This window comes from Pollachius pollachius (assembly GCF_949987615.1).
Source record: "Pollachius pollachius genome assembly, chromosome: 11".
NCBI lineage: Eukaryota > Metazoa > Chordata > Actinopteri > Gadiformes > Gadidae > Pollachius > Pollachius pollachius.
The window spans coordinates 19622660-19649894 of NC_136944.1; the positions used below are offsets into that span (position 1 = coordinate 19622660).

General features: G+C 47.5%; 2 protein-coding genes across 3 annotated transcripts; one reads left to right on the plus strand and one right to left on the minus strand.

Moving 5' to 3' along the window:
• Window positions 1-668: 668 nt before the first annotated feature.
• Window positions 669-21425, plus strand: epn2 (epsin 2). 2 transcript variants are annotated; one of them, XM_079746361.1, is made up of 10 exons: window positions 669-854; window positions 6047-6889; window positions 7283-7437; window positions 11675-11787; window positions 12551-12655; window positions 13869-14052; window positions 15053-15196; window positions 15721-15813; window positions 18913-19131; window positions 19733-21425. In XM_079746361.1, the coding sequence occupies exons 2-10, from the start codon at window positions 6459-6461 to the stop codon at window positions 20053-20055; spliced, it is 1767 nt and encodes a 588-aa protein (XP_079602487.1). In that variant the 5' UTR covers window positions 669-854; window positions 6047-6458; the 3' UTR covers window positions 20056-21425. The 2 variants fall into 2 exon arrangements, with proteins under 2 accessions (XP_079602487.1, XP_079602488.1); XM_079746362.1 differs by having other exon boundaries at window positions 15721-15750.
• A 2697-nt stretch (window positions 21426-24122) lies between these two features.
• On the minus strand, window positions 24123-26977 carry b9d1 (B9 protein domain 1). The gene is made up of 7 exons (XM_079746380.1): window positions 26815-26977; window positions 26600-26668; window positions 25874-25985; window positions 25568-25664; window positions 25362-25424; window positions 24941-25008; window positions 24123-24562 (listed from the first exon to the last, which is right to left on the minus strand). The coding sequence occupies exons 1-7, from the start codon at window positions 26875-26877 to the stop codon at window positions 24414-24416; spliced, it is 621 nt and encodes a 206-aa protein (XP_079602506.1). The 5' UTR covers window positions 26878-26977; the 3' UTR covers window positions 24123-24413.
• Window positions 26978-27235: the final 258 nt, after the last annotated feature.

Below are 27235 nucleotides of genomic sequence, written 5' to 3' on the forward strand. Positions count from 1 at the left end.
GTATGTTCAAGTCTATCCCTTGGTGTTCTAAAACAAACAAATCTTCTGGGGTTCTGGCTAGTAATAGTTTGCAATGACAATGGCTCTCATTAAGAGAGAATTCACGAGTGGTATAACGTGTATAACCTGCATACATGAGAAGAGAGAGAGAGAGAGAGAGAGAGAGAGAGAGAGAGAGAGAGAGAGAGAGAGAGAGAGAGAGAGAGAGAGAGAGAGAGAGAGAGAGAGAGAGAGACACACACACACACACACGAGTTCAGCCACTCCCATATAGAGGGGAATAAAAGGGGTTTGGGCTTGTGATTCATTGATGTATATAACATATCACATTGTATCCCTTCATAATATGACATTATCTTCCAACCATGTAACATGCCACCCCAATGCTAACCAACCCCATTGTTCCATTCAGGATCCTCTCGTCTACTTTCAAATGACTTTCAAAAATTAATATTCCCCATACTCGATATAAAGCTTAAACTGGCCGTGCATTTACACTTTTCTCACTTATTATGTCTATTCATGCGAATGTGTCCCTCATCGAGGAATGCGATGAGGAGACTTTTGTCCTCACGGCGAGTCGAGCCGCGTTGGTCACACCCTTCTCCGCCTGGCCCCCTCCCGAGAGGCTATGCCCGCCATGTTCTGGAGTCAGAGGCGCGCCGAGAAGCGCTACAGATACGTGTAGCTCGCTGTTGACGTTAGCATAGCAACATTCTGCTGCTACGCGGGGGCGCAACAAGCTCCTTTAACCCTCAATTCAAGTATTTTATCCAAACACCATATAGATACTCGCCCAAGGGGGTTATACCTATAAGAGACATAAGGACCCGTACACTAAGCCGAGAGAAATGGTAAGTTCAGGTATGCTGTAGCGATACCGCCGTTGTTTCGTGTTTTTTTCCCCCCGGGTTGTCGTCCAGCCTCCTGCTTCTGTCGGCGATGTCTCCGCGGACCGTACCGTCTCGTCGGGGCGAGGCTAGGCTAGGCTAAGTAGCCTAGCATGCTAGTTAGCTTACGCCTTAGCGTAGCTTTTAGCCTGCGCGTCGAGTTGTTTGCACGGATCTCCCGACTCTTGGGATGATGATAACTTTTAGAACAACTTTTTTTTTCCTACTCACTATCAGCCGTTGACCAACAGATGTGTTGCATCCCACTACGGAGTGCGAGAACACCCGAGGACCTCCAACATGCTAAAGTAACACACACAGCTAGCTAGCCCAGGGCAACTTTTCTTTAAAACCAAGTTTTTTTATCTCCAGCGAGCCATGGGCGGGTAGCATCCCCGGAGAGCTCGGGGTCTGGCTCTAACACTGTGTGGGTCTGCGGTGCTAATCGGGCGGCTATTTCGCCAAAGACACTACGGGAAACTGTTGTGTTTTACGCCGAGTTTGTGATATTTTCCGAAGTTTGAGCCCTGGTACTGTATACTTTATTCGGTTATTCCACCGGCCGGCTGTACTTTATCTCCCCTTCATCACTATATCACTGCAGTCAGCGAGCTACTGGTGCAGTGGCCTTAATACAGCAGTACACGCTGATCGTTAAAACAATGGTTTGTGGGTTTTATTTCAGTTTCTTCCATTTGGGAGGCTTGGCGCATATTAGCACGGTGGCTAGCGTTAGCCAGACGTTAGCATGTCTGTTTTGCATCAGACGAAGAGGGAGCCGTGATTTATTATTCGGCTGGTACCATGAGCGCTCCCTGTGTTGCGTTCTTTTGCGGGCCCATACTGGGTAATACCATGACCATCATTATACGCTGGTTGTTGAGGATGGCAAAGAGAACACATTTCCTACCATATAGTCACTGTTTACTTAGGCAAAGCCAGTGAGGTTTAAGCTAACGCAGACAAGGTAGTACATTGGGGGTTGCTATTTGGTAGTACATGTCCAGGTCAGTCATTGTGCCTGAGCCTAAACGTGGCCAGAGAGCAGGGCAGGGCTTTGTCCATTGTCAGGATGATCGCTCAGTCGCAGTGGGTGACAGATGCATTATCACCGTTCTCTCCTCCCGTGCCTCGGTCGCTTTGTCTCTATGGGCTGGGGAGGACAAAAGACTAGATGACGTGTCGATCGGGGGGGGGGGGGGGGGGGGGGGGGGGGGGGGGGGGGGGGGTGTAGTAGTAATGTCCTCATTTCTCTCCTTGCGTTACGTGTGACGCCTTTGCTATGTTACGCATTCGTTAGACATACAGTCAACCGTGTGGTTTGTTGTGGTTTTGGAAACTACAGGGGTGTATCTGCAAAAAGTAACAACTTCAAATTGAACCTCACCCCTTGAACGGTGTTGATACATATTTTAACAGTAAGGCACTTTGGGTGGGTAGACCTAGCTCGGTGACTTGGATGCTACTCCTCTACACTCACAACCGCTCTCGGTTGCGCAACAGTTGTATCTGTAGATCAGCTTTACCCTTGCTGTGTGGAACTGGCAAGGTAGACCTGTTCTTCTACTCCTGACTTCCTAATGCTCTAATCAGTTTATCGGGACCATGCCGATATGCTCCCACACAAACACAAATGCAGGAGATGGATTTTCCTTTGGACAGTGTTAGGCCCCAGAGAGCTCAGCTCTCATGGAGTGAACATCAAGATACCACACAAACGAATAGAAAGAACTGTAAACATTAAATTGCGATCATGTGATTTTAAACAGTAATTTCACCCAGGTACAGAATAGGTCTTGTATTACCGCTTCTATAAATGTGAACCTATAATTAAAGGTTTGATTTCATTCGAACACTCCCACCAGCTGTATTGTAGCACAATCCTAAGCCTCTGCTTGGCCTAAACCTGCTTCTTGTTGTCCCCAGTGGTCTTTTTAATTAGCATTTTGCTTCTCTCCTCACTGAGCTCTTTGAATGTCTCTGTCTGACTGTTGTTAACCGTGGAAGCTGTCTGATTTTAGTATATTGGTCTAATCCAGGGTTTGCCGGAATTCCCTCATGGGACTAATAGTTTTAGTCGTATCTATAATGCTGTGATGGTGTTTTTTTTTTATAGTAATCTAAAGTAGACTGGATGGGAAAGAATCAATTGCTTTCAGTGTGTGAAGACGTATTGTGATAGGTAAAAGACTGGAGTCTTCAGAGGCTTGCACGACACCTCATTATGTCTTCAGCTGGTAAACTGTCACCGACTGACATGGGTGGGAAAAATGGAACGCCTTTAGAGTTCCGTGAAATTCCAAAGCGGCTTAGTTTGGTTCTTCCACCGCCATAACCATGTCATTCAACACATTTTGATTTATTAGTAATGGGGTTTCCTTTGAACAATTGCGCTGTTCAAGTGTGTAGGAATAAACTCACCAGCTAATAAAGTTCCAAAACAACTAGTGATTTCATTCATAGGCGTGGTAAGGGGAGGAAAAACAAGCTATGTTGCTTTGGCTTTGCAGGGTCTGTCAGCATACGTTTGTGTGTGTGTGTGTGTTAAGACTTGCGCAATTGCTGAATGAATGGACCGGGTTGAGAAATCGTATTCTCGATAGTACATGATTCATGTGCATGGCTTCACGATGAGGCGTGTGTGTGATCTCTTTTCTGTCACACACAAACACAAACGCACAGATCCTGCTCTGTGTTTCTGAGGCCTTGGGAGATTAGTGATTCTACCCAATAAGAAAAGGCAGAGAAGGGGAGAGTGAAAGGGAGAAGAGGAGGGGTGTTCCGGAAAGGAGGTGTGCGGAGAAGGGAGGGAGGGAGGCTAGCGGACAGACTCTCCTCTCTTCTTCCTGTCTGCGGTGGGTGAATCGGTGATTATAGCAGCAGATGTGTCATTAGGTCTGGCTTGTATTCATGTTGGGGGGGAGGAGAGAATTCTCTGGTGCTAAGTGAATTTACGGGATCTGCCAAGTTGTTTTCTTACCCCCCCACCCCCTTTTCCCCTTTTTCCCTCACCCTTTGACAGCCCAAAATTCAGCTGCAACCCCCCCCCCCCCCCCCCCCCCCCCCCCCCCAAAGCGTGCTAGCGCCGCACCAACGTTCCTGCAGGTGAACACATGCACCTGCACGCTCTTCCAAGCGGCGGGCAAGCACTGGGAAAGCGTCCTCGCTTGGGCGCCCAACCCTGGTTGGGGAAAGTGCTTGTTCCCAGGCGTGTGTGTGCTTGCAGGGCGCCTGGTAATATAAGCCATTACCATGCATTGGACAAGGAATCCCAGCTTCTTTGTAAGGAGACTAAGTGCATGAGTGTGTACTGGTCTGAGAGACTACCCGGTGGGTTGACTTATCAGCGGCTGTTAAGCAGCCAATGGGTGTGCACTGTTGTGGTTAGGTGAAAGCCACAGGATGCTCAGTGAGATCATTTTTAACAGTTCATGTACATGGCCACTGAGACCACAACTAGGTGGTCCCGGCAGATCAGCCTTTTGTTCATTTGTCAGTCACCACCGTGTGTTTCTTCACTGCTGCGGAAATGGCCACATCAGCCCATGTTCACATCGAGGAAGCAGATCAATTTTGTAATGTCTCTGGTGGAAGAGAAATGAAGACGAACAAATAGCTGGGAAGGGCGATTCTCTTGGCACACACGTCTTGCCTAAGGTCAGGGATGTTGCATTGTAATTGCAATAGCATGGGTGCTGACAGTGAGCTGAGCTGTTTTTATAAAGCAGTTTTAGCTGGTCATCACATTACGCCAGCTCTCAATGTGACACAATAAGGATTTGCATGAATAAGCTTGATTTCGGAAATATTTTGACACAACGAACAGTCTTTGTGCACTTGTCTTTTGGACCGGCTGCACAAGTAGCGTTGTGAATACAACTCAAGTCGTAAAATGCCTGTCATCTCACTGAAAAACATCGGGCTGATGATGATTGAACAGAGGAGTGGTTCATTGCTTAATTGGTCAAATCCAATTTAAGCTCCAATTAAGCTCATCACTTAATTGGTCAAATCCAGGAAGTGACATGGATCCAGTGCCTCCCACTGATTATGTTTACTGAGTTAGCCCCCCTCCCCCCACCATATAAGGTCAATATCCACTGGCCTGTTCTCCGAGTGTCTGTCTCCGAAGGCCACCCGGCCAGCGTGCTTCATCCCCTGGCTCTCTGTCATCGTGGTGGGGCGTGGCATTGCCACACACACACCCTGCTTTGTAATTTACAGTCAAGGCAACAGGGTGCAATAAACCTAGGGGAGGGCTGAAATATGGCTTCTCTGTCACGTCGGTGTCGATCCGTCTTTCAAAATATACGCAAGTCCTACCCACCCACCCCATTTGATCTGTCTACGTTAATGTTGACCGATTCCAAGGTAGCAACCACGGGGGCTACAGCACATACATTAGTGAGTGTTCCTGCTAGGCTTGGGTGGTATAAATGTTGTCATACCTTCATACCTTCCTGACATTTCACAGAGGTATACTGTTTATGACGGTATTAGTGAAAATAAATAATAATTTGGAAAAAACTAAAGCTGAGCTCTTGGTGATAGAAGTCATGTAGCATGTATGACCTTGTATAGCCTACAATGCTGTGGGTCTAATATGCAATTTGCAAACTTCAAAGTCTTGCTCGGTTTAAATACTTATGGGGCTACAGGATACTTTTCTCAAAAGCTGTTTGAATCTATTGTGGATGTGAACGTGAGACATATATGAGTTAATGGTGTTTTATTCAGGGTTTATTTTTAGGGCAGGGTCCTTTGTAATTCGCATCTTGTGTAGAAATATTGAACAATATTTTTATTTAATCTGTAGGCGAAACAGATCAGCTGGTTACTGTTATTAGATTTTCAAGCAAATTTTCAAAGCTAAAACTGGATATCATGACTTCAGCTTGCCTACATCCCAGACCCTGTCTGAATGAATGAATTGGTTACATTTATCTTGAGTGAACTCAGAGCGAGAGATCAGAAACTTGATGTTGATGTCGTTGAAGGTGTGAAATGCTTGAAAAAATAAAAATTCTTCCCCTAGAAGAAGGAATTTTCGTTTGGTGTCCTATTTCCTCATCGTGTACAGATAACAACCGGGAAGTGCTGCACATTTACCACCCTTATCGATCCGTCAGTCTGACGTGTTGTTTTTGTGATTTCAGGTGATGGCGTGGGCGTGTGTGCCGTCAGCGTTCCGAGTGTGGAGATGGTTCTAACCGCCACCGTTCTGGTATACAGAGGCTTGTCGCGTTGGCCTTGAGGAGTCCCATAAACACACAGCACACACTGCCAGATACGACCAGATAGCCGTGGGAACGGTCACAGGCGTGCAGGACGGGCTGCCGGAGTTTCACCCTACTCGCAGAGGTTCACACACGCATACAAACTATCATACCCTGTGTGTGCGCCTGTTTGCAGGAGACTCCCTAAAGCGATTCCCGAGAGAGTCCCACCCCCCCACCCCCCCTTCATCCCATCCCCCAAAACGTCCTTCCTTTTGGGTGAAAGTCCCCCAACGATTTCCTCTTGATATTTTACCCGCCAACCTCCACCATCTCTCGGTCAACCGCCAACATGCCGAGCTCCACCATCCGCCGGCAGATGAAGAACATGGTGAACAACTACTCGGACGCGGAGAAGAAGGTGCGGGAGTCCACGTCCAACGACCCGTGGGGGCCCTCGTCGTCGCTGATGTCGGAGATCGCCGACCTCACGTACAACGTGGTGGCCTTCAGCGAGATCATGAGCATGATCTGGCGGCGGCTCAACGACCACGGGAAGAACTGGCGGCACGTGTACAAGGCGCTGACACTGCTGGACTACCTGGTGAAGACGGGGTCGGAGCGGGTGGCGCTGCAGTGCAAGGAGAACATCTTCGCCATCCAGACGCTCAAGGACTTCCAGTACGTGGACCGCGACGGCAAGGACCAGGGCATCAACGTGCGGGAGAAGAGCAAGCAGCTGGTGCTGCTGCTGAAGGACGAGGAGCGGCTCAAGGGCGAGAGGTGGGGGAGCGGCGACCGATGGGTGACGTGAGGGGAGGGTGGTGTGTGTGTGTGTGTGTGTGTGTGGTGGGGGGGGGGGGTGAGAGAGAGCGTTAAGTGCTCCTTGGTGATGTAGTGATGAGTGAGTGTTCTTAGAGACCGGATGGAGAAGAGTTTTTGTATGCCATGTTATATTTTCAAAAAAACAACATTTATTTTACAGCTTTTTAAATTTTAGTATACATTATGCCAATACCGACTTTTATTTTGGCGGAATCTGCTTACGGTACGACAGCAGTTGTATAATTCTGTCAGATATACACCTGGCATATATTGTTCTATCTTAAATTGCAACGGAAGAATAAACTGTTTAATACCTGTACTTACTTGTAACTCACCCGTCTCACCCCTCAGGTCCCAGGCCCTGAAGACCAAGGAGCGCATGGCGCAGGTGTCGACCGGGGGCTCCCAGGTGGGCTTCGGCCGCGGCTCCTCCCAGCCCAACCTCTCCACCTCCTACAGCGAGGAGTACGGCCGCTCGGAGGGCTCCCCAGCCTCCTACCATGGCTGTGAGTAGCATCTGATTGGTTGAAGAAGCTAACTCTCGCATCTGATTGGCTTTACACAACCAGTATTCTGTGCTGGAGAAATTAACCCGAGCATCTGATTGGCTGTAGACCATCAGCATTCCGTGCTGGAGAATCTGAACGTAGCATCTCATTGGCTGTAGACAACCAGCGTTCCCTGCCAGAGAAACTAACCCTTGCATCTGATTCGCTGTTGCCTTCCATCATTTCGTGCTGGACTATCAAACCTTACATCTGATTGGCAGTTGACCGCCAACATTCAGTGCTGGAAAAATAAAACTTCCATCTGATTGTCGGTTGCCCGACATTGTACTGTGCTGCAGAAATTATCCAACTCATTGGCCTGATACATTATTGTGAACACAGGCACGCACACACACACACACACTATCTATTCTTTACTCACATTCCCAGTCTTGCCAGCATCCGGAAGCCTTCCCAGACCCTTAACATCGCTCGGTCTCTGGCTTGCAGTACAGGGGTTACTGGGGTTGCATTCTTAAGCTATGATGAGCCATACATACGCACGTACACACAGAATGAAACTACTAGGCCCTTATCCCCTTTGTCTTTACAACTGAGGCTTCAGATGCTTTTAAAAGTTGACGCCCCCAATGTGGAGAGAACCAGTTCTATGGGCCCACAATCAGTCCATAAAACTGAAACTCGCACAACGTAAGAGGCAGGGGGGATGTTCACCAACTTCTTTGTGTCTCTCGCTCTGTGGGTCGCTTTACCAAACCACCAGGGCCTCATCCTAGAGGCGATGAAAAGGAATCTCAAACAGAGAAGGGGACAGGAGGAGGTGAGAGGGGAGAGGAGTCTAAGGGAACGACCGTTTAGAGTTTGGGTGAAGGCCGGGAGGAAGTGAAATGAGGAACAGCACAGGGAAAATGGAGGGGGTGTTGAAATGAAAGCAAAGAACCCGGCCATTATTTTCCTTTCCACTCACACAGAGACCCGGCGACCTCTGACCTCTGCCACACAGCATGGGGCGATGGGGGGGGGGGGGGGGCATGCAGGGTGTTTGTTGGTGTTTACTTGTGCATGAATTTGCCCGCTCTTTTTTTGGTGGGTTATTTCCTGCCTGTTTTGTCTGTTTTTGCAGGACTACTAATGCATGTCTTCACTGGAATGTGTCAGTCTCCTGTGTGTGTGGGTGTGTGTGGGTGTGTGTGTGTGTGTGTCTGTATTGTGTCACATTCCAGCGTATGAATCACTGTGTTTGTGGTCGGACGTCCTGGCCAGCTGAGTCATCAGTTGTGATAACGGAAGGGAAGTTGACGTGACAATTTGGTTGGTGCTGGGGGTGGGGGATTGAAGCCCCACATCAAGGGTGATTTTTAAATTTAGTCTATCTCAATAATGCTCCTTGTTCCAAATCCAGCAATTTCTGACTAGTTTTGGTGTAACAATAATGTAGACATACATCAAAACATATCTTGTTTTGTAAGGATAGGTTGTGAAAATAGCTTGGGAATTAAAAGTTTTGACCCCCAGCCACCTAGTAGTGATCAAATAGGAAGTGTGGACCTGTGGGGACATAGTTAAGTTAGTGAAGGCCACGTCATCCACATTGTTCTGAATACATAAAGCTTAACATAGATTAACACCAGTTGGGTGTAGTTCCACAGATCCTTCTCCACAGAGTTGGGACGGAAGGTCTTAAGATCTGTGTTGTGTCCACACATCTATCTCTCTCCTGGCCCCACGCAGGGACAACAAAAGCAAAGGATTTGGGGATTAGATGTCAGTTTGAAAAATATGTTGAGCCAACGGTCAAACCATGGAAACAAGACATTCTAACTCAACACCAGACAACTTCGCATTCGGGTAAAAAAGTAACTAGTCAAGGTGAACAGCGACTTGGTAATGTTTTTAGTTTAGTAATGGGTATGGTTGTTATGACGCTAGATGCGAGTTTCATCATATATGATAGCGAGTTCCAACAACAGCCTACATTTTGTGTTGTTAGCGGATGCTTTGCACGCTGTTTGTTCTACAAGGCCATTACAGGCAGCGGCAGTAATCAATGTTTTGTCTCTGCAGCTCCAAAGCACCAACACCAGTGTTGTTGCAAGAAATTCCAGCTTTGTAGCCAAGTGAGGGGGCAAGCGGGGTTTACAATTTCCAGAGGTTGTAAAGAAAGTATTGTGTGTATCCTGCACACTAATGGTGGCTTGTATGGGCAATTGCGATGGCATTTGTCCACCTGTCAGTTCTGTTAGTTGGCCAGGCGGTTGTATTATGAAGGAACAATCCATTAGGTTTTCCTTAAAACATACCATTCAAGTGAACTCAAAACTGCAGTCTAGAACACTTAAGAATTGTAAGTTAATCCTATGTGTGTGGATGGGGGAAGTATTTGAACGGCTTGAGTCATTCTTGTTGAATAATACATTTGACCTCTTTTAAAACAACATAACCTGCACTGCAGCCGGTTTAAAAAAAAATGTTGTTTCAAATGGAGTATGTTTTCCCCAGCGTGTTAGATACCAAAACCAGGGACACCCAGCTCTTTTGGTTAACTTGTTGATAACCCTGCCTCCCTCTTCTCAGAAACACGGCCATGTGGTTGAATTGACGACTCACACCACATTCTGAACTGACCTAGTTGCATCTGCAAAATCTGACAGGACTCGATCTCTGAACTTCAGAATTTGCTGATTCCTCAACCTTTAAGTGATTGCTCTGAAAAAATTGAGAATTCTGTTGCAGTTTTCCCTTTTTATGACAAGTCGGCAGCATTCACTTTGAGACGAGCTGGCAAAGGCTGTGAGTGCTGAAAAGTATTGTCACTTTTGACTGCCAAAAAGAAACCGTGGCCCGGGCCCGTTCTGGTCACAGAGCCTCTGTCCTATTACTCACCCCCCTCTTCGGGGGTCTAAATATACCCTGACACTGTCGTAATGAGTACAGCCCAGCAGGGCTCTCAAACCCGTAAGGCTAAATCTCATTTTCATCTACTAGTGACATCTTCCTTTAATGCAAGTGAACCAGATGAACGCCTTTCCAGTGGCACAATGTTCACCAGGGTCGGTCTGGTTCTGTCCTAAAGATAGCATCGTCGCCCTTCTTTAACGATGGGAGTCTCGCCTCATGTCTCCTGTCGGCAGGATCACATTAAGACGGTCAGCACGGGCCCCCTTCGTCGCGGCTGCAGTGAAAGGAGGGATACATCGGAGGAGGAGGGGAGAGGGAGAGGGGAACATTTGGAAAGATGCCCCCATACAGATAGTATTCATGAGAGAGGGAGCCCGTGTGTTTGCCCCCGGCCGCTCTCCTCCTTTCACTCAGAGCGAGGAGAACGAAGAGGGCCGGAGAGAAGGCCAAGCAGATTAAATGGAGCTCATGGCTCCATCATCGTCATCTGAAGACTGCAACTCGAGCTCGAGCCTGGGTTCCCCTCATTCATTTTAGACCCTTATCTGGGCCTTCAGCACTTCCTGACGGATAGATTGTAATGGAGTCCTATTGCAGGCCTAGTTTCAGGACGCCCCCCCCCCCCCGCCTCAGATCCATATTGGCGTGTCCACTGAGCTGTAAAAAGTGGCTGAGAACACATGTTATTTGATGCTATTCATGTCCATTGATTTTATCAGAAAGGCACTACTTGGTGAATCAAAGATACTGAAAGATTATTATGAAGGGCCTTTATGGACCTTTTGATAGGTCCAAATGTGTTTCTTTACTATATCTGATGCCTTTGCTTCTGGGTGTAGCAGAAAATAACAGTCACTGTTTGGTGAGTGTGGCTCACATAACAGTCACTGTTTTGTGAGTGTTGCTCACAGATTGTGTGAGTGTTGTCACACACTTTCTGAAGAGAAAAGGAACCTGAGGTTGATGTGCTGAGTGTGTGAAATGCTTTTTTGTTTTAATTTCCCCCGTGTGGGTGGTTGTGTGTGTGTGTGTGTGTGTGTGTGTCCCCTCTGGTCTGCATGGGTACATAGTGTTTGCTTCCGCCTCACGGCATCTTGTTATCCAGCAAACAATGCTTTACCCTCTGTCCCATATCAGTTCACACACACTCAAACTCACACACACACACACACACACACAGGCTGCAGCTCATGTCACGCACCATCCGGTAATTGCTAATATTCCATATTTTACTTAGACGTAGCCCTTTGAGGCATAGAGTCCAGCTAGTGAATGTGTGTGTTGAATTTGTGTTTCTCCGTGTGTGTGTGTGTGTGTGTGTGTGTGTGTGTCGTAGCTACGTCTCCCAATGCTGGCTCTGAGCTGGAACAGGCCCGACCTCAGACCAGCGGGGAGGAGGAGCTGCAGCTGCAGCTGGCCCTGGCCATGAGCCGCGAAGCTGCGGAGCAGGTACACGCACAAAGACACGCGCACACTCACACACACACACACTCAAACACCCACACTCAAACACACACGCGCAAATGCACTCGCACACACGCCCGCGAATGCACTCGCACGCACACAGGCACACAGCACCGGAAAACTCCCTCACACACAGACACGCATGCGGGCACACTCCCTCACACACAAATGCGGGCACACACACAGGCTCATGCAAATGCACAACACACAGGCACACTTGCCAGACACACGTCGGCCCCTTACTCTGCCAGGACCGTAAATGACAGCATGTCATTTATAGGGGCTGGAAATATGATTCCTAATCTCTGTTGTTTGGGTTTTCTGGACTAAAGACAACAGGACTGAAATACCGCAGTAGTAGTTTCTGAACTTTAACGCTTTGGAAAAAATTGAGAGAGTAATTTCGCTCTACCGAAATGACACTTGTTGCCCCACCCCACCATAATGTGACTGAAAAATAATTGAATGCATATACTGTCAATAAAGATCTTTCCTTGACATTGAAATGAAAGCCGTGCTCAAATGCCAGATCAGCAACATTCTTACTCTGACTCTGCATTATACACCATAAAGAGCTAGAGGCTTTATCATTTGCATCACTTTACATTTTATTTAATCATTACAAGCATTTTTGGTCAGGGACTACCATTATGGCTGCCCTGTGTAGGAAGTGTTTTCTAAACATGGTGGATCCGAAATGGCCGCCGTGCTTAACAATCAAGCTCTCTTCCTCCCCCGGTGTGAGCAGGAAGATCGTGTGCGGCGGGGAGACGACCTCAGACTACAGATGGCCCTGGAGGAGAGCAAGAAGGGCGGCCCGGGCTCCGGCAAGCTCGCCAAGAAGAAGAGAGAGGTGACACGCTCATGCTAATGCTGCCTAGCATGCTCTTGGTGGGTCGTGCATGGGGGGAATAGTAGTGGATGCGCACACACGAGCCCATGTGCGTAGTCGGGGTTAATGGAGTCAGATTTTCCCTTTCTGCGTCCGGGTTTCCCGAAATAGCCAAGTCTCTTCCCATTCCCATATTGTGTCTGACTCACGTCTGCTCTCTGTAACTGGAATGTACAGTAACTGGCAGAGGGTGGACTAGTTTCCAAGCATCGCCATGCAGCGTGAGTCCTTCTATGTATAGTGTAGTGCCAGACGATATGGAACAAATGTATCATCACGGTAATTATGGGCGAACTGTACATGACAGATTGATATCACGCTATGCTTATGAATTCAAAATACCATTCTATACATTCTAACCGAGGGACATTACATTCAAGTATATGGGAATTTAAAGTATGATATCAGACTAAAAGTAGTCTTCCTTCCTCACTGATATTTAAAACCTTATATTTCAATCGTAACTAATTAATACAATAAAACCTGGTATCACGATAAGTTACATCTTCATTGGATGAAGATGCAATACCAGTCAAAGACGATAAAGGATAATATACAAATATTGCCCAGACCTAGTAAAAAAGAAAAAAGGAAAATAAAATGACACAAGCCAGATCTATTGTAAATATGATGAGACAGTGGGGACACTAAAAGCCGGGTTGGCAGCTTTTCCAAGTGAGCAAAACAGTTAAATGATGTGCCTTGTTCCCTTATCATTACTTTCCACACACAATCTTTACAGCAATCTTTAGTGTTATGCAATGGAAGAGGCCTAAGCTTCTCAGACCCTTACGGATGCTGTTGCTTGTGCTGTTACGGTGCAGCTACCATGTGCGCCGGCAGGCTGCCAGCGCTTGCATTGTAGAGCAGCGAACTGTGCACGTACAACTCAGAACGAGTCTTTGTGCAAAGGTGCTTGGGCGCCAGGCCAGAGACACGTGACCCATCAGTACCCTTAAGCCAACGTTTTTTAACCCATGTGTAATTTCACTCACTGACTATATATTATTTACTTTGCTCATTTAAAATCAGTCATTTTCGACAGCCTTCTGATGTGGGGAGTGGTGGGGGGCGGCGCCCTCCACTGGTCAGCCTCCACTGAGTGACATTGTAGGTGGGCGGTGGACTAATGCTATGGCTCTCTCTCTCTCTGTCTCTCCTGCTGGTTCTCCAGCCCCAGTCTTCCCTGATGGATCTGATGGACGTCCCGGAGCCGGGTGCAGGTGCAGGTGCAGGTGCAGGTGCAGGTGCAGGTGCAGGTGCTGGGGCCGGGGCCGGGGCCGACCCCTGGAGGGCAGGGGCCGGTGCCGCCGCCGCTGCTGCTGCTCCTGCGACGGACCCCTGGCAGTCATCATATGGTACACACTGCTGTCTGTCTGTCTTCTGTCTGTCTGTCGGCCTCTGTCTGTCGGCCTTCTGTCTGTCTGTCGGCCTTCTGTGTGTCTGTCGGCCTTCTGTGTGTCTGTCGGCCTTCTGTCTGTCTGTCGGCCTTCTGTGTGTCTGTCGGCCTTCTGTGTGTCTGTCGGCCTTCTGTCTGTCTGTCGGCCTTGTGTGTGTCTGTCGGTCTTCTGTCTGTCTGTCGGCCTTGTGTATGTCTGTCTGTCGGCCTCTGTCTGTCGGCCTTCCGTCTGTCTGTCGGCCTTCTGTCTGTCTGCTGCCTTCTGTCTGTCTGTCGGCCTTCTGTCTGTCTGTCGGCCTTCTGTCTGTCGGCCTTGTGTATGTCTGTCTGCCTTCTGTCTGTGTGTCTGCCTTGTGTCGGTCTGTCGGCCTTCTTTCGGTCTGTCGGAAACTGCGGACAGGCTTTTCCCAGCCTGCCTGTTGATGACTGTCCCCTACCTGCTCCTTAACGACTTGTGTCTGAACTGTACCCTTGTCTCATCGGGTCTTCTCAAAGATTTGAGAAGTAAACAGCAGAAACCAGAGCTTGTCGTAGGATACTAGGAATGCTGCTTAGCCTGCCCAGTTGCATTGCGCAGAGTTGTGTGTTCAGAAAGATATTTGTTAGGCGAGAGGGTTCCACGTATGGTACAAACCATGAGGGGAACTTACACAGGTTTATCTTAAGTTGCCAGGTGCCAACAAGGAAGTGGTTCATTATTGCTGGAAATTTCCCCTGGTGAAATGCTTTGCTCATTTCCTGTGTTATTCTGACCTTAACAAATAATACATGGAATTTAAATGGATAGGAAAGGCATGCCCACTGACACTGTCGTGTCGCAAAACTATTTATAGTGGCACAAAATTCCTAATCTAATTTAGCAAAATCCCTGTGCTTGGTATCTGGTCCAGTTATCGTCACTTGGACGTGTTTTCACCACACCTGCCTCGACATGCCTCTCTCTCTCTCTTCCCCTTAAGGTGCTGTGTCTAAACCAGTGGATCCATGGGGAAGCAACCCTTCCGTTCCCCCCATGAAGAGCAGCGATCCCTGGGGAACAAACCAGCCTCCAGCCCCAGACCCCTGGGGCTCAGCCTCTGTGCGGCCCAAGACCTCGAACGCAGGTAAACTAACCATCCATATTTTGAGGTTCTTATAAGGAATTAGACCTGTAAAAAGAGTCCCCTCCCAAAGATACCGGTGAGAAACTTCAAGGGTAAAACGTCCACTTTTTCCAAATATGGACACGAGATGAAAACTCGTACTTCCATGTTTGGGAAATGCAGGATATCCAACCTATAAAGTTCATTGACACCCTTTCGGATAAACTGTGAAACTAGACTCCAGCGGGCCACTGGTGGAAATATACCACCATCTTGTGAACACATACACACACATGCGCGCAACCGCCAGAGAAAAAGCCCTTAACTCTGAAGTTCAGCCAATCAAGACACCGATTCAAACATGCCAGTGGTTGCCATGGGGCCATAGAGTTTCCACATCCATTCTCTGCCTTGTGTTTGTTTCCATGCGTCGTCATGTGCGAACCTGCTCTGCTTCAAATAGGCCTGTGTTGCATCTGTGTGTGTGTGTGTGTGTGTGCTTTCACGGTTCATCTACATTTGTGTGCGTGTTGTCTCCCTTCCAGGTAGCTTTGACCTGTTCAGTGCATCCAACGGTACGTCTAAGGAAGACTTCTCAGAGTTTGACAGCCTGCGCACCTCCTCCTCTGTCCCCACTGGTACTCACCCTGTCTGTCTGTCTGTCTGTCTGTCTGTCTGTCTGTCTGTCTGTCTGTCTGTCTGTCTGTCTGTCTGTCTGTCTGTCTGTCTGTCTGTCTGTCTGTCTGTCAGTCTGTCAGTCTGTCTGTCTGTCTGTCTGTCTGTCTGTCTGTCTGTCTGTCTGTCTGTCTGTCTGTCTGTCTGTCTGTCTGTCTGTCTGTCTGTCTGTCTGTCTGTCTGTCTGTCTGTCTGTCTGTCTGTCTGTCTGTCTGTCTGTCTGTCTGTCTGTCTGTCTGTCTGTCTGTCTGTCTGTCTGTCTGTCTGTCTGTCTGTCTGTCTGTCTGTCTGTCTGTCTGTCTGTCTGTCTGTCTGTCTGTCTGTCTGTCTGTCTGTCTGTCTGTCTGTCTGTCTGTCTGTCTGTCTGTCTGTCTGTCTGTCTGTCTGTCTGTCTGTCTGTCTGTCTGTCTGTCTGTCTGTCTGTCTGTCTCCTGCTCTCACCTTGTCTACATCACACAGCGTGTCGTGTGTTCTTCTATGTGTGTGTCTGTGTGTCAACGTCCTGCAAATACAAAACGATACCAAAAATTAAGTAGTGCACAATCTAAAAACAAATCATTGCAAATGACCGTGACGGCTAGAAAGTAAAAGCCGTATTCGCAAAATCCTTTGGTCTAGCCCTGATGTTATGCTCACAGGTAAAACAGAGTATCGATCAAAAGGGGAGAAAACGATTCAATAACGTGACATTGGGACATCTATTTTGAGATTGCAATGCGATTAGAAAGGATGCCATAAAAAGCCCATTATGATCTCCCAGAACCCCTCATCTAGGGATCAGAAGGGGTTTATTCCTGAGAGTGGGATGAGGAGCGTTCCAACATACTGAAACAGCACAGTTCACTCTGAACCTGGAATTATCCATTGTGCTGTAAGTAATGTGCATGCTTTAGGCCGGCGATCTCGAGGTTACGCATGCTTGGAGATGCATGTGTGAGGAATGCGACCTCCATCAACTCTTGGGCTCGTGCGATCCTCTCTGGCCTCAACCCCACTTTGTGTCCAGACGAATGGACGGAACATAATGGATATATTCAATGTGCAGAAATACCCATTGGCTGACTCAGTAGAACATGGTAAAGCTATTAAAAATGGCATGGCCAAATTCCTCAAAAGGACATAATCAAAATGTTTTTGCAGAACGTGTGGCACTAGCATTTTGTCAATGTTGTCGAACATCATAGGACCAGAGCAAATAGAAAAATGTATGTTTCAAAGATTGTTTTTTGCCTCTGGTTCCGTTGTACATTTGTAAAAGTGTTATGCTCAAGTCCGCTTTCATAGCATTCCTTTGTCCCCGTTCTGGGTTGTTGGGTTCTGTCCGGATCAGATCGGGTTCTGAATTCCCCCCCCTCTTTTTTCTTCTCACGCTCGGTCGGTCTTCCCTGGCTCTCCAGAGAACGCCCGGTAACTGTTCTCCGGTGCCAACACGGTCTGATTTAAACCCTACTGAGTTACGGAGCTTTGTGGGGAAGGCTTTATTACTGGGCATCTGTTTGAACCTGGGGGGAGCGGGGAGCAATGTTGCTGGAACTAACTGTCTGGTGTGTTTGGACAGTCCCGGGCTTTGGGGAAAAAGGGGGTCTCTCACTTTGGGACTTTGGCTTCTGGTCAATGGAAATAACGTGGTAAGGTACTTCCACGAACCCAGGGCAATGGAACACCTGTGACATGAAACCATTATTATTTATCGCTTTTGACAAGCATAACGAGCAACATCCATTGTGTGAAAACCTGATTCTGATAACTTCTAATCACGATCGAGTGGTCTTTATTTACTTCACATTATTTATTATGCTTCTGTTCTGCGTATATTCTTTCCACGGTGTCTCAACTACACTGTGGACCGAGAGCATCCTTTATAGCATTATATATTAAACACAGGAATCCTCAGGGTCTTAGTAATACGATATCACTGTGATCTTTGCAAACCGATAAGATATGTAATCCGATTCTGTAAATATTTCAGTATTACAGTTCGGTATTACATTTTTTTTTTTTGTTGCTATTTTTCTGGAGCCTGAAAGATGGAGGTTCCTCCAGACAGAGTGGTCTGCTGGCCCTGCTGAAGGCTGTTAAAGGCCCAGGTACCGCTTACAGACGTGCACTCATCCACTGCCTGGGTCTCAACCCTCCTCCCCCGCCCCCCCCATGCAGCCGGTTTGGTGCCAACACTTCTAGCTAGACACCGCCGGTCTCTGCCTCCATACCGCTACTGCTGCTCACACAGTGAATGATTGAACCACATCGAGACGGCTCGTTTGTGCCTTGTGGTCATTGAGTTATTACTCATTGTTGATTGGTCCCCCGCATGGGCCCGTTAGGTATTTCCGCTGTCTGCGTGTTGCCTTACAGTCTACCTCCAAAGAGCCGTTTTAGTGCAGCCAATAATTACTCCAGTTGTGTGTGTATGTGTGTGTGCGCGTGCGTGTGTGTACACTGTATGCTTTTGAGGTTAGACGTTTCAGGGGCGCCATGGCAATAAACCAGACGTACTGTGGGCGACTTAAAAATGTGATCGACTGATAATAGAACTTGGCGAGCTTCTCGGCCAACATTTGTTGGGTGCAAAATAATTGTCGCCTCTCGCATACACGGCCAGAACCGACTCTTGTGTTTCAATTTCGCTTTCTAGTCGTCATGTTGCGATCATGTGGGAATTATGTAGTGATGATGATCACTGGTGACCCGTATGATGTGACGACACCCTACTGGGTATATCAAAACCACACCTCTCCACTTGGAAGACGTGTCTATCACCGGGTCTTGTGGATGTGTCCATACCTCTTCCATCTATCTCGCTGCGTATTTACATCTTTATTTCCTTATCTATCTCTTGATCCTTCATAGATCGGTCTTAACGTGTAAACATCGGTGTCTGTACTGTCTTTTCTCCTCTTCTCTCCTTCTTTACGTAGATGGCTCGCTGCTGCATTGTACGCCAACGCATCACCTGAATGACTCTCTGCTCTGTGATTGGCTCTCAGCTCCGTGAGACCCCACCGTACCCTACCATCGTCCTCACCCCCGCCCCTTCTCTCTCTCTCTCTCCCTCCCTCCAGGGAACGGGGGTGTGGTCTCCTCCCAGGCAAGCCTGGCCAGCAGCGGCAGCATGGACCTGTTTGACCCGCTGCCCACCTCCTCCTCCCTGGGCCTCCACCCCACCAGGAAGACTCCCGAGTCCTTCCTGGGGCCCAACGCCGCGCTGGTCAACCTGGACTCCCTGGTCACCAAGCCGGCCCAGCCCGCGCCCATCGTCAACCCCTTCCTGGCCGCCTCTGGTAAGTGTGTGTGTCTATATTTGAAAATCGGCAGGTAGACTGATCCATCCAGCACACATCTAGGTGGACACGCCCACCTGTGATGTCAGAAGTGGCCCATTTTCAAAACGGCTTGTAACAGCTATTCACCCTCACACCTGGTTGTATGATATGTCACCTTTTTAAAAGTGTGACGGCTGCGTGCATGACCCGTTGAATTCATGAGCAGCTCCTCGGACTATGGATTGATGAGCTAGAGTGTCTGTCGTGTGTGTCGGCCTTCACGGCCACCACTCTCTATTATCCAATCCCTCACGTGATTAGGTAGGTACAGAAAGACACAAGCACGTATACCGTACACTTGCACACCAAAATGAACACCTCACACTAGCCAATGGCGGACAGAGCTGACCATTTGGCAGGGACAAACTCTAAAAGTCAGGACCCTAGTTAGACCAAATCAACCTGCCCAGCAGCCAATTGAGTTCCCCCCCCCCCCCCCAAACTCACCTCAGAACGCTAAGGTCCTCAACCCCAGCTGAACAGACACCAAGTCTATACTGAGCTGACTTTCACAACTAAAGTTTGGTTCCCTCTCCCGTGTCTCCCTCTCCCCCCCCAGCTGCAGCGGCCGCCCCGGTCCAGGCCAACCCCTTCCAGGTAGGCCAGCCCGCCCCGCCCACCCTCAACCAGATGCGGGTCAGCCCCATGCCGGCGGGCTTCGGGTCCCTGGCCTCCGACCCCATGCCGCTGTCCTCCATGGGCCAGCCCGCCATCACCATGGTCCCCCTGGCCGGCATGGCCCCCGGGGGCCGCCCGGGGCCCGGCATGGGAATGGGCCCCGGCATGGGGATGTCCATGCCCCAGCCGCTCATGTCCAACGTCATGCCGCCGCAGGCTGCCGGGCTGCAGCCCCCCGGCACCACAAACCCTTTCCTGTTGTGAGTCGCCACCAGCACCAGCACCCCACCCACACCCCCACCCACACCCCCACGCCCCAATGAACCAAGGGAGGGGCCTCTTTTCTCTTTGTATGACCCACAACCCAGACAGCGCCTTCTTGCCAGCTGTCACCTTTTATTCCACTCCCCTCCTAGTCCCCGCTCCACCTCCGTCACCTCCACCATGCGCTCCACCCCGCCACTCCCCTCCCTTTTGCTTCAAGCTGCCTCGCCCCCCGCTCCGGGACTCGAGGGAAGGGGGTGGTGCCGATGGCCAGCGAACCGAACCGGACTGTAGACGTAGACGGAGGCCGGGCCGGGATGCAGTCGTTGCCGGGTTATGATGCAACCGGGCGCTCCGTGGCCCCTCGACGGCCACCCTCGTCTTCCTCTCCTTCCCTCGGTACCCCCCGCCTCCCCTTCTCACTACTTTTCCTTGCGTCTCGTCGTTTTTGCTTTTCTACCGAGTAGCATAGGTTTCTACCCTACCGTACCAACACCGGGATCTCGTTTGGATGGCGTCCCTTTTCCACCAGAGCTTAAACTAACCCGTTCTCTTCTTCGCTTTGTTCCTGTACGGCGGCGTCGCTCGCTGCACCGCGTGCTACACCACGTTTGTATTTACATGTCAGGATTTTTCTTTTTTTTTTTTTTTTCTTTTTTACACCGTGTATATTCCGGCGGGTGTCTGTTGACACACACTGGAGTAGTAGATGAATGTGCGTCTGTGTGCGTGCGTGCCCGTGTGTGTGATTGAAGTGCGGTTACTAAGCAGGGATTTTGCACACTTTTTTTGCATCTGTTATTTTGTACGTTTTTTTTTTTCTCCCCCCTCTGTGACTCTCGTGGGCTCCCCGTGGGATCCGGACGCTGCTGCCGGGCCCACGGACGCAAACGCACCGCTCTCTTCTTCTTTTTTTTAAATCTACGGTACGGGGTGGCCACTGCTGTCCCCAGGCACCCCCCCCTTTACGTTTTTCACATCCTACTTCACACAAACAAACTTTGACCTTTTTGGGGGAAGTCGAAAGAGCGACCTTCGAGCTCCGGCCAGGAGGGAGGCGTTGTTCCCTGAAACTATGGGTTGGAGGTGTTACTAACGTGTTTTTTGTTACCTAAAAAGTGTATGTATTTGTGTTTTCACGCATATACATGCGCACAAGCAAAGGATACTGTCTGCCCCTCATTCTAACACTGAACGACGCTTGTGTGTGTGTTTTGTCGCTCTCACGTATGATGAAAAAGACACGTATGATGGAGGCATTGTGACTGCCCATGAACACACTGCGTTGACATGGGAAATGTGGTTATTTTATTTTTTCATTTAAGGGGTGAAAGGGAAGTGGACTGAGTCAAGTATGCGTGTGTGTCTGCTTGTGCTTTATGGGGGGGGGGGGGGGGAGGGTGGCGGGGGCGGGGGGGGGGGGGGGGGGGGGGGGGGGGGGGGGGGGGGCAAGGTAGCTACAGCAATCTGTACGCTTGAAAGTGTGTGTGTGTGTGTTTGTGTTTTGTGTCTGTGTATGTGCGTGCGTGTGCGACCAAACTTCAAGGGCCTATCTCGCTGAAGTGTGAGTAAAATATATTGGAGAGAGATTTAGAGGGCATGTCGGCCGAAGCCCCAAGGGATTTACAGCATCACACCCTGCCAACAGTAGCCCGTCGACACACCCACACATACGTGCACACACAAGCGTACACACATGCACACACGCATCAGGTTTGGAGGACTTGTCTATTAATGGCAGCGGAGGGAATCCTTCAGCAAAGGCTGACCTGGCATTATGTATACAAGTGTTATATTTTTGTGCTCTTTATGTTTTGTTTATTACTTTTTGTCCTATTTTACTCTCTAGATGTAAATCCACAGTCAAGACTTTAAACCATTTAGTTGTACGAACTATGTCCCTGGCAGTTTTCGTTAAATTTCATTTTTTGGGGGAATACTACACCTGTTTTCATTAGATGCACAGCACACTGTTACCAAAGTCCTGAGTGACGGAGATTTACTACAAAGGGGTTGGTGGGAATTCTGGTCATATTTTGTGGATGTGTAGCTTTATGGATTTCTGTTAACATAATTCATTGATCACACAAACACCACAAAGTACAGTTGATGTGTTTGGGGGGGGTCATGTAAAATATATGGGGAGGGTTCATGTTTAATGTGTGAAATTAGAAGCGTTTCCCACTAAAGTACAGAGTGACCCTTGCACATAGATCCTCATTGTTTTGTCACTGTTGACTTTCCCTGTGCTCAATCCCCCCCCCCCCCCCCCCCCCCCCCCGTTGACATCACTGCCAATGATATTCTTCTTCGTGTCTAAGTGGACCCCGTTCGTTTTCATTCACTTTTGTTTTGACGTTGAGTTGGCGCCCTCCTCTGGTTCGTTGTGCTATGACAGCTGCGCAACGCAAAACCTTGGATCAAGTCGGTCCTTTATTTCTCTCAGGCTATGGGCGCTGGGGGAAAACTGTGTTTGTGATGTAGATGACAGTGATATGCAATGTTTGTTCTGAATGACGGGAGTAGGGATCCAACCTTACTCGCAGACCAGCAACACCTTTTTGATTCCAAACTAGATATATGCAACAGCAAACAGACAAAAAATCGGATATGTGGAAAAGATTTAAATGATTTTTAAAAAGAAAGACGTGCTTGATTTGTGTTGCGCAAACGTTGAATTTAGCTAAAACGTTTATCGAGTACTGCTATGATATACAGATTAAATATCTCTAGCTAAGACGATGTCTCTTGTTACCTTCTCGCCGGCCTCATCGGTCAACTGCAGCGGTTGTGGGAACACTTTTGTCCCTTCGGTGTGACTCCTTAAAACCAATTCAGATGTTGAATTACAAAAAAACGAAGAAACACTCCACCTTTTTGCATTTGCAAATGAAAGCCCCAACCGTAGTGGTGGTGGAACGAGGCCGGTGGCTAGCGCCTCGGTGTTAACATGTATTCAATATGCTTTTATCAAGAGGACTAACACGCGTCATGGACTGTCATGTTTATATGCAGACCTGTTGTTCTTCCATGGTTCCGTCTGGTCTAGTTAACCTTTTCATAGTACCGGGAGGAGGCTGCTTGGTTGGTCGTTATTTTTCTTTGTCACTATAACTGTATAATATAATTTATCATTTGTACTATTGTAACATACTGTTCTTCTGTATACCGTTATTATTCTGTGTATTGGGTTTTTATTTTTAGTAGGAAAATCACCATGTTATTTTAACAGCATTTAAAATGAACTTAAAAACGCAGCAATGGCCACGTGAACAAATATTACATCTGTAGCTGCATCGATTTAAAATGAAATAAACTATGTACTTCTCCAGCTCCGTAAAACCGTGTCACAAGTGATTTCGGCTCTTGAGTGCTTTCATCTACGTTGGCTTCGAAATCAAGCAACATGCAAGATGTAGCATGTTGTAAGGATAAGGCTTAATACCAAGCCTACACGTCTGATTTTAACAACGAGTGATATCCAGGGCGCAGTTTAAAATAAAATAAAAAGAATTCCAATTCTGGATCAAATTGTTTTGCTATCCAGGGTAACCTGATCCATCTTACTTTTATGCCCGTTTTTAAAGGAACATTGAATTGGATCACTGATCCAAATACCAAATTTCAGGATAACCAACTGAATCCACCCTTCAGATGGGATCAGGATAATACTGTTTTCTTTGGATCAAATAGATCCCAAACCGAGTTAAAAGTTTTGAAAAACCCAAAGGGCAGGTGTGATCCAGATCTAATGTAAAATTGGATTACATGATCTGACTTTATTTCGTAATAGCTCTTTTGCTTTGAAAAACCCATTTCCAAGATTTGATCCAATCCGTTATCCCACTGGATTACTTTTGAAAAACTGGGCCCCACAGTATTACAAGTATTGTATGAAAAGTAATTTGATACTCCAAACAGAATGGACACCTTCTTTGATCCATTATTTTAAGTCAATTATTTTTATGTTGTCCGCAGTAACAGGTAATCCAATGAATGAAACATGAACATAACTATTCCAAAGCAAAAATACCCATTTATTATAAAAATACAAAAAACATTCCAAAGGATGAAGCTTGCTTTCTAGCTACCAAACAATCACATAAGCGCAACAAAACAAACAGAATTTCATTCGTGATGTGTCTTAACATAAGACGGGGTTCGTGGGTATTCCTATACCCATGGTTTTGCATAATGCCATCTCTTTTTGTCAGTATGTCAAAATCAAACCATATCTTGTACAAAATTAACAATAACAGGCAGCAAGTGAAGGAAATTCAGTAACAGTCTGTTCAGCAGAATCTCCCACTTTTGTCAATGCTACCGTCGTGCCCTCGTATACAGGCCCTGTGTGTGGGCTACTCCTGTGGTCTCAGGCCGGTGGACGACGCCTGGGACAGTGTGTTGGAGGGATCTGAAGGTGTACCGTCATAGCCTAGCTTCTTCATGTCCTTGGTCACGATGTGGAAGGTCAGCGTGACGAAGCCCTGGGAACACACGCGTGTCACTGAAGACCCCCCCCCCCCAGGGAACAGATAGTTGGATATAAAAAGAAATAAAGATTGATATAAAACATCTAAATCACTAATATGTGAATTACGTTTTTATCTTTGGGACAATATTGTTTTCTTCCTCACAACACCATTTTTTTTTGTATTGATTAAATGTAAAATAAATAAATGAACCGGCAATAAATTCAGTTAACATAGAATTTTAAGATGTCTATTTGTCTGGAACTTTTTTCCTAAACTGCGCTTAATGATATTACTGTATCTTCCCTAGGCCTCTATATTACTCCACTTCTATTGGACAACGGTAAATAACGTGCCAATTCAGCCTTCTACATGAGCTCCAAATGTGAGGAGGATGTACGTTAAAGACCCACCTTCTCTGCCCTCGCCCTGGGCCACCACCTTTGGGTCTGTGTACTCTGGCCGCCGCCCCATCAGCCAGCTGGATGAGACGGGACAAGGGCAACGCCATTCACTCTCTTTTCCCTCAGTACATAACCTTGCATTAGCCAATCACATCAGCCAACACTTTCAGCTTTAGCCCCACGCTCTCAACTGTCATTATGCTGAACACTCACACCTGCAACGTCTCGCAACAACAAACCCTCAAACGTGAAAATCAAAAGCTGCAGAAACTTCTTGGGGCTAATAAAGAGTAAGATAGAGCTTCAAAGTAGGATTATGTAGAAATGATGCATATTTTAATAGAGATGGTCTAGTCATTTAAAGTCATGTTACCGTATTCAGCAGATGTGTTGACATACAACTGTAAGGATAGTAATAATGCACTCTTACCTTGTGAATTTCTGAAGTCTTGATGTGGATTCAGGAACAAACATGGGAATTGTTTTCGTATGTCTGAGGAAAACAAACATGTCTATTTTTGTACCTCCTGTTTAAATAATAACAGGTATTAAAGCAAATAGAGGAGGTTAAAGGAGGGGAATCGAGCACAGCGATGAAGCGTTTTAGAGGTAGAGTCCAGAGTGTGATGCACTCACTGTCCGGGCGAGAAGGGGATGTGTGTGGCGCCGTAGCCCCGGACCACATCATTGCCAAACGTGTCCGGGCCATACACGCTCACCACGATCTGAGGCCCTGCAAAACACACACACACAAACACGCACACACACACACACACCGTATAATGCATGTGTAAAGACCGGCTATTGTGAGAAAGACTATTTGCCTTAAAGGCTCTGTGCAGTCTATGAAATTGTCTTTTGGTTTTAAGTGTATTGTTCTGATGTGTTGTTGAGAAAATGTGTGTGTGTGTGTGTGTGTGTGTGTGTGTGTGCGGGTCTCACATCCAGATGGGTTGGTGCTCTTAAATGTAATTTCCAGTGGGAAGTTCCATATGAGTTTGTGAGGCGACAGTCTGCTTTTGGAGGTTATCTGAGAGATGCCTTCCTCTAAACCCTACAAAGAGTAACAACACAAGACAAAATTCAGTGTTAAAGGGATACAATGACATATTTGTAAATTGATTTGCAGACTCTTACCAAGATTCAGACTTGTTTAGGAGTTCGCTATTCGGAACACATTGGAAATCTTTGGAAGTAATTCAAGTGTTTTCCCCTTACATGAACAGGAGCTATGCAACTGAAACTCTGCAGGTCAATAGAAGCGGATTACGGAAAGCAAATGCTAACCCAGCAAACTCTCCCTATGGACACACAATGATGACTTTGGACTTAAACAACTCGTCTGAATCTGGGTAAGAAAGGCATATGCCGATTTAATAAATTATATCCATTTGAAGCACATGCTGTACGTATAATGTATTCCATGTCATTATTATCTCTTTGCTGCATTTGTTAATTCATTGAATACCGAGCATGAATTTCTCAAATTGTGCAAAGGTAACGTGTCCCACATTGACACGCTATATCCTACATAAGGTTTGTCTGGATCTGAGCACCTTCAAAACACCTGTCGTGTTATGTTATACCAGATTAACACCGTTTATTATAACGTTAAATCCGCCAGTAGAGCCACAACCACTCATAGTGGACAGCAGTGCACATACTCACCGAGGTGGGAGCCCAGTCGTGGCCGTACACGAAACAATATTTACAGTACAGGTCGTCGTACTCTGGAAACTGAAACAGGGACGGAGGGCAGACAGTAGGTTACCGTTAGAGACAGGTGGACAGACACACGGACACTAGACTTGGGGAGGCTGGCTAGCTAACGTTAGCCATCTGACTAGTCCCTATCGGGTCTTACTCGGGTTCTTAATACTCACGTTGCCTCCCTCGATCTGCCCGTTGATCATGAGCAGGAACACCGATGGGTTGTTGGAAGCCATTAATGTTTCATGTATAGTTTTATATGGACGAGTACGTGGATAAAGCCCTTTCTACTATTGCTATGTGGTAAGTTTGAGTTAGCATTAGCGCTGTAAGCCTACTTCGTTGCCAGGGTGACGCGTCCCCGACGGTACCTACGGCAAGCTGCGTAGTCCAAACCTAAAATGTTGACTTTAACTGTCGTGGGCTTTTCTGTTCACAAGGGGGCAGCAATGTTTAAATTTAATTCGCACACTCCCGTCATGCATAATTTGCCAGGAAATACAATGGTTGATACAGGGGTAGAATAGCACGATATAAGAGATATTACATTAGTACAACCAGATCAAATATATATATATATATATATATTAATCA

What these genes read in the sequence shown, in the direction of transcription:
- epn2 (XM_079746361.1), top strand. Translation starts at nt 6,459, where the DNA reads ATGCCGAGCTCCACCATCCGCCGGCAGATGAAGAACATGGTGAACAAC. An exon ending in GAGCGGCTCAAGGGCGAGAG is followed by an intron (nt 6,890 to 7,282) that starts GTGGGGGAGCGG and finishes CTCACCCCTCAG; the next exon opens with GTCCCAGGCCCTGAAGACCA. An exon ending in CCCCTTCCTGGCCGCCTCTG is followed by an intron (nt 19,132 to 19,732) that starts GTAAGTGTGTGT and finishes CTCCCCCCCCAG; the next exon opens with CTGCAGCGGCCGCCCCGGTC.
- b9d1 (XM_079746380.1), bottom strand. Translation starts at nt 26,877, where the DNA reads ATGGCTTCCAACAACCCATCGGTGTTCCTGCTCATGATCAACGGGCAG. An exon ending in AGACTTCAGAAATTCACAAG is followed by an intron (nt 25,009 to 25,361) that starts GTAAGAGTGCAT and finishes CGTCTCATCCAG; the next exon opens with CTGGCTGATGGGGCGGCGGC. An exon ending in CCAGGGCGAGGGCAGAGAAG is followed by an intron (nt 24,563 to 24,940) that starts GTGGGTCTTTAA and finishes GGGGGTCTTCAG; the next exon opens with TGACACGCGTGTGTTCCCAG.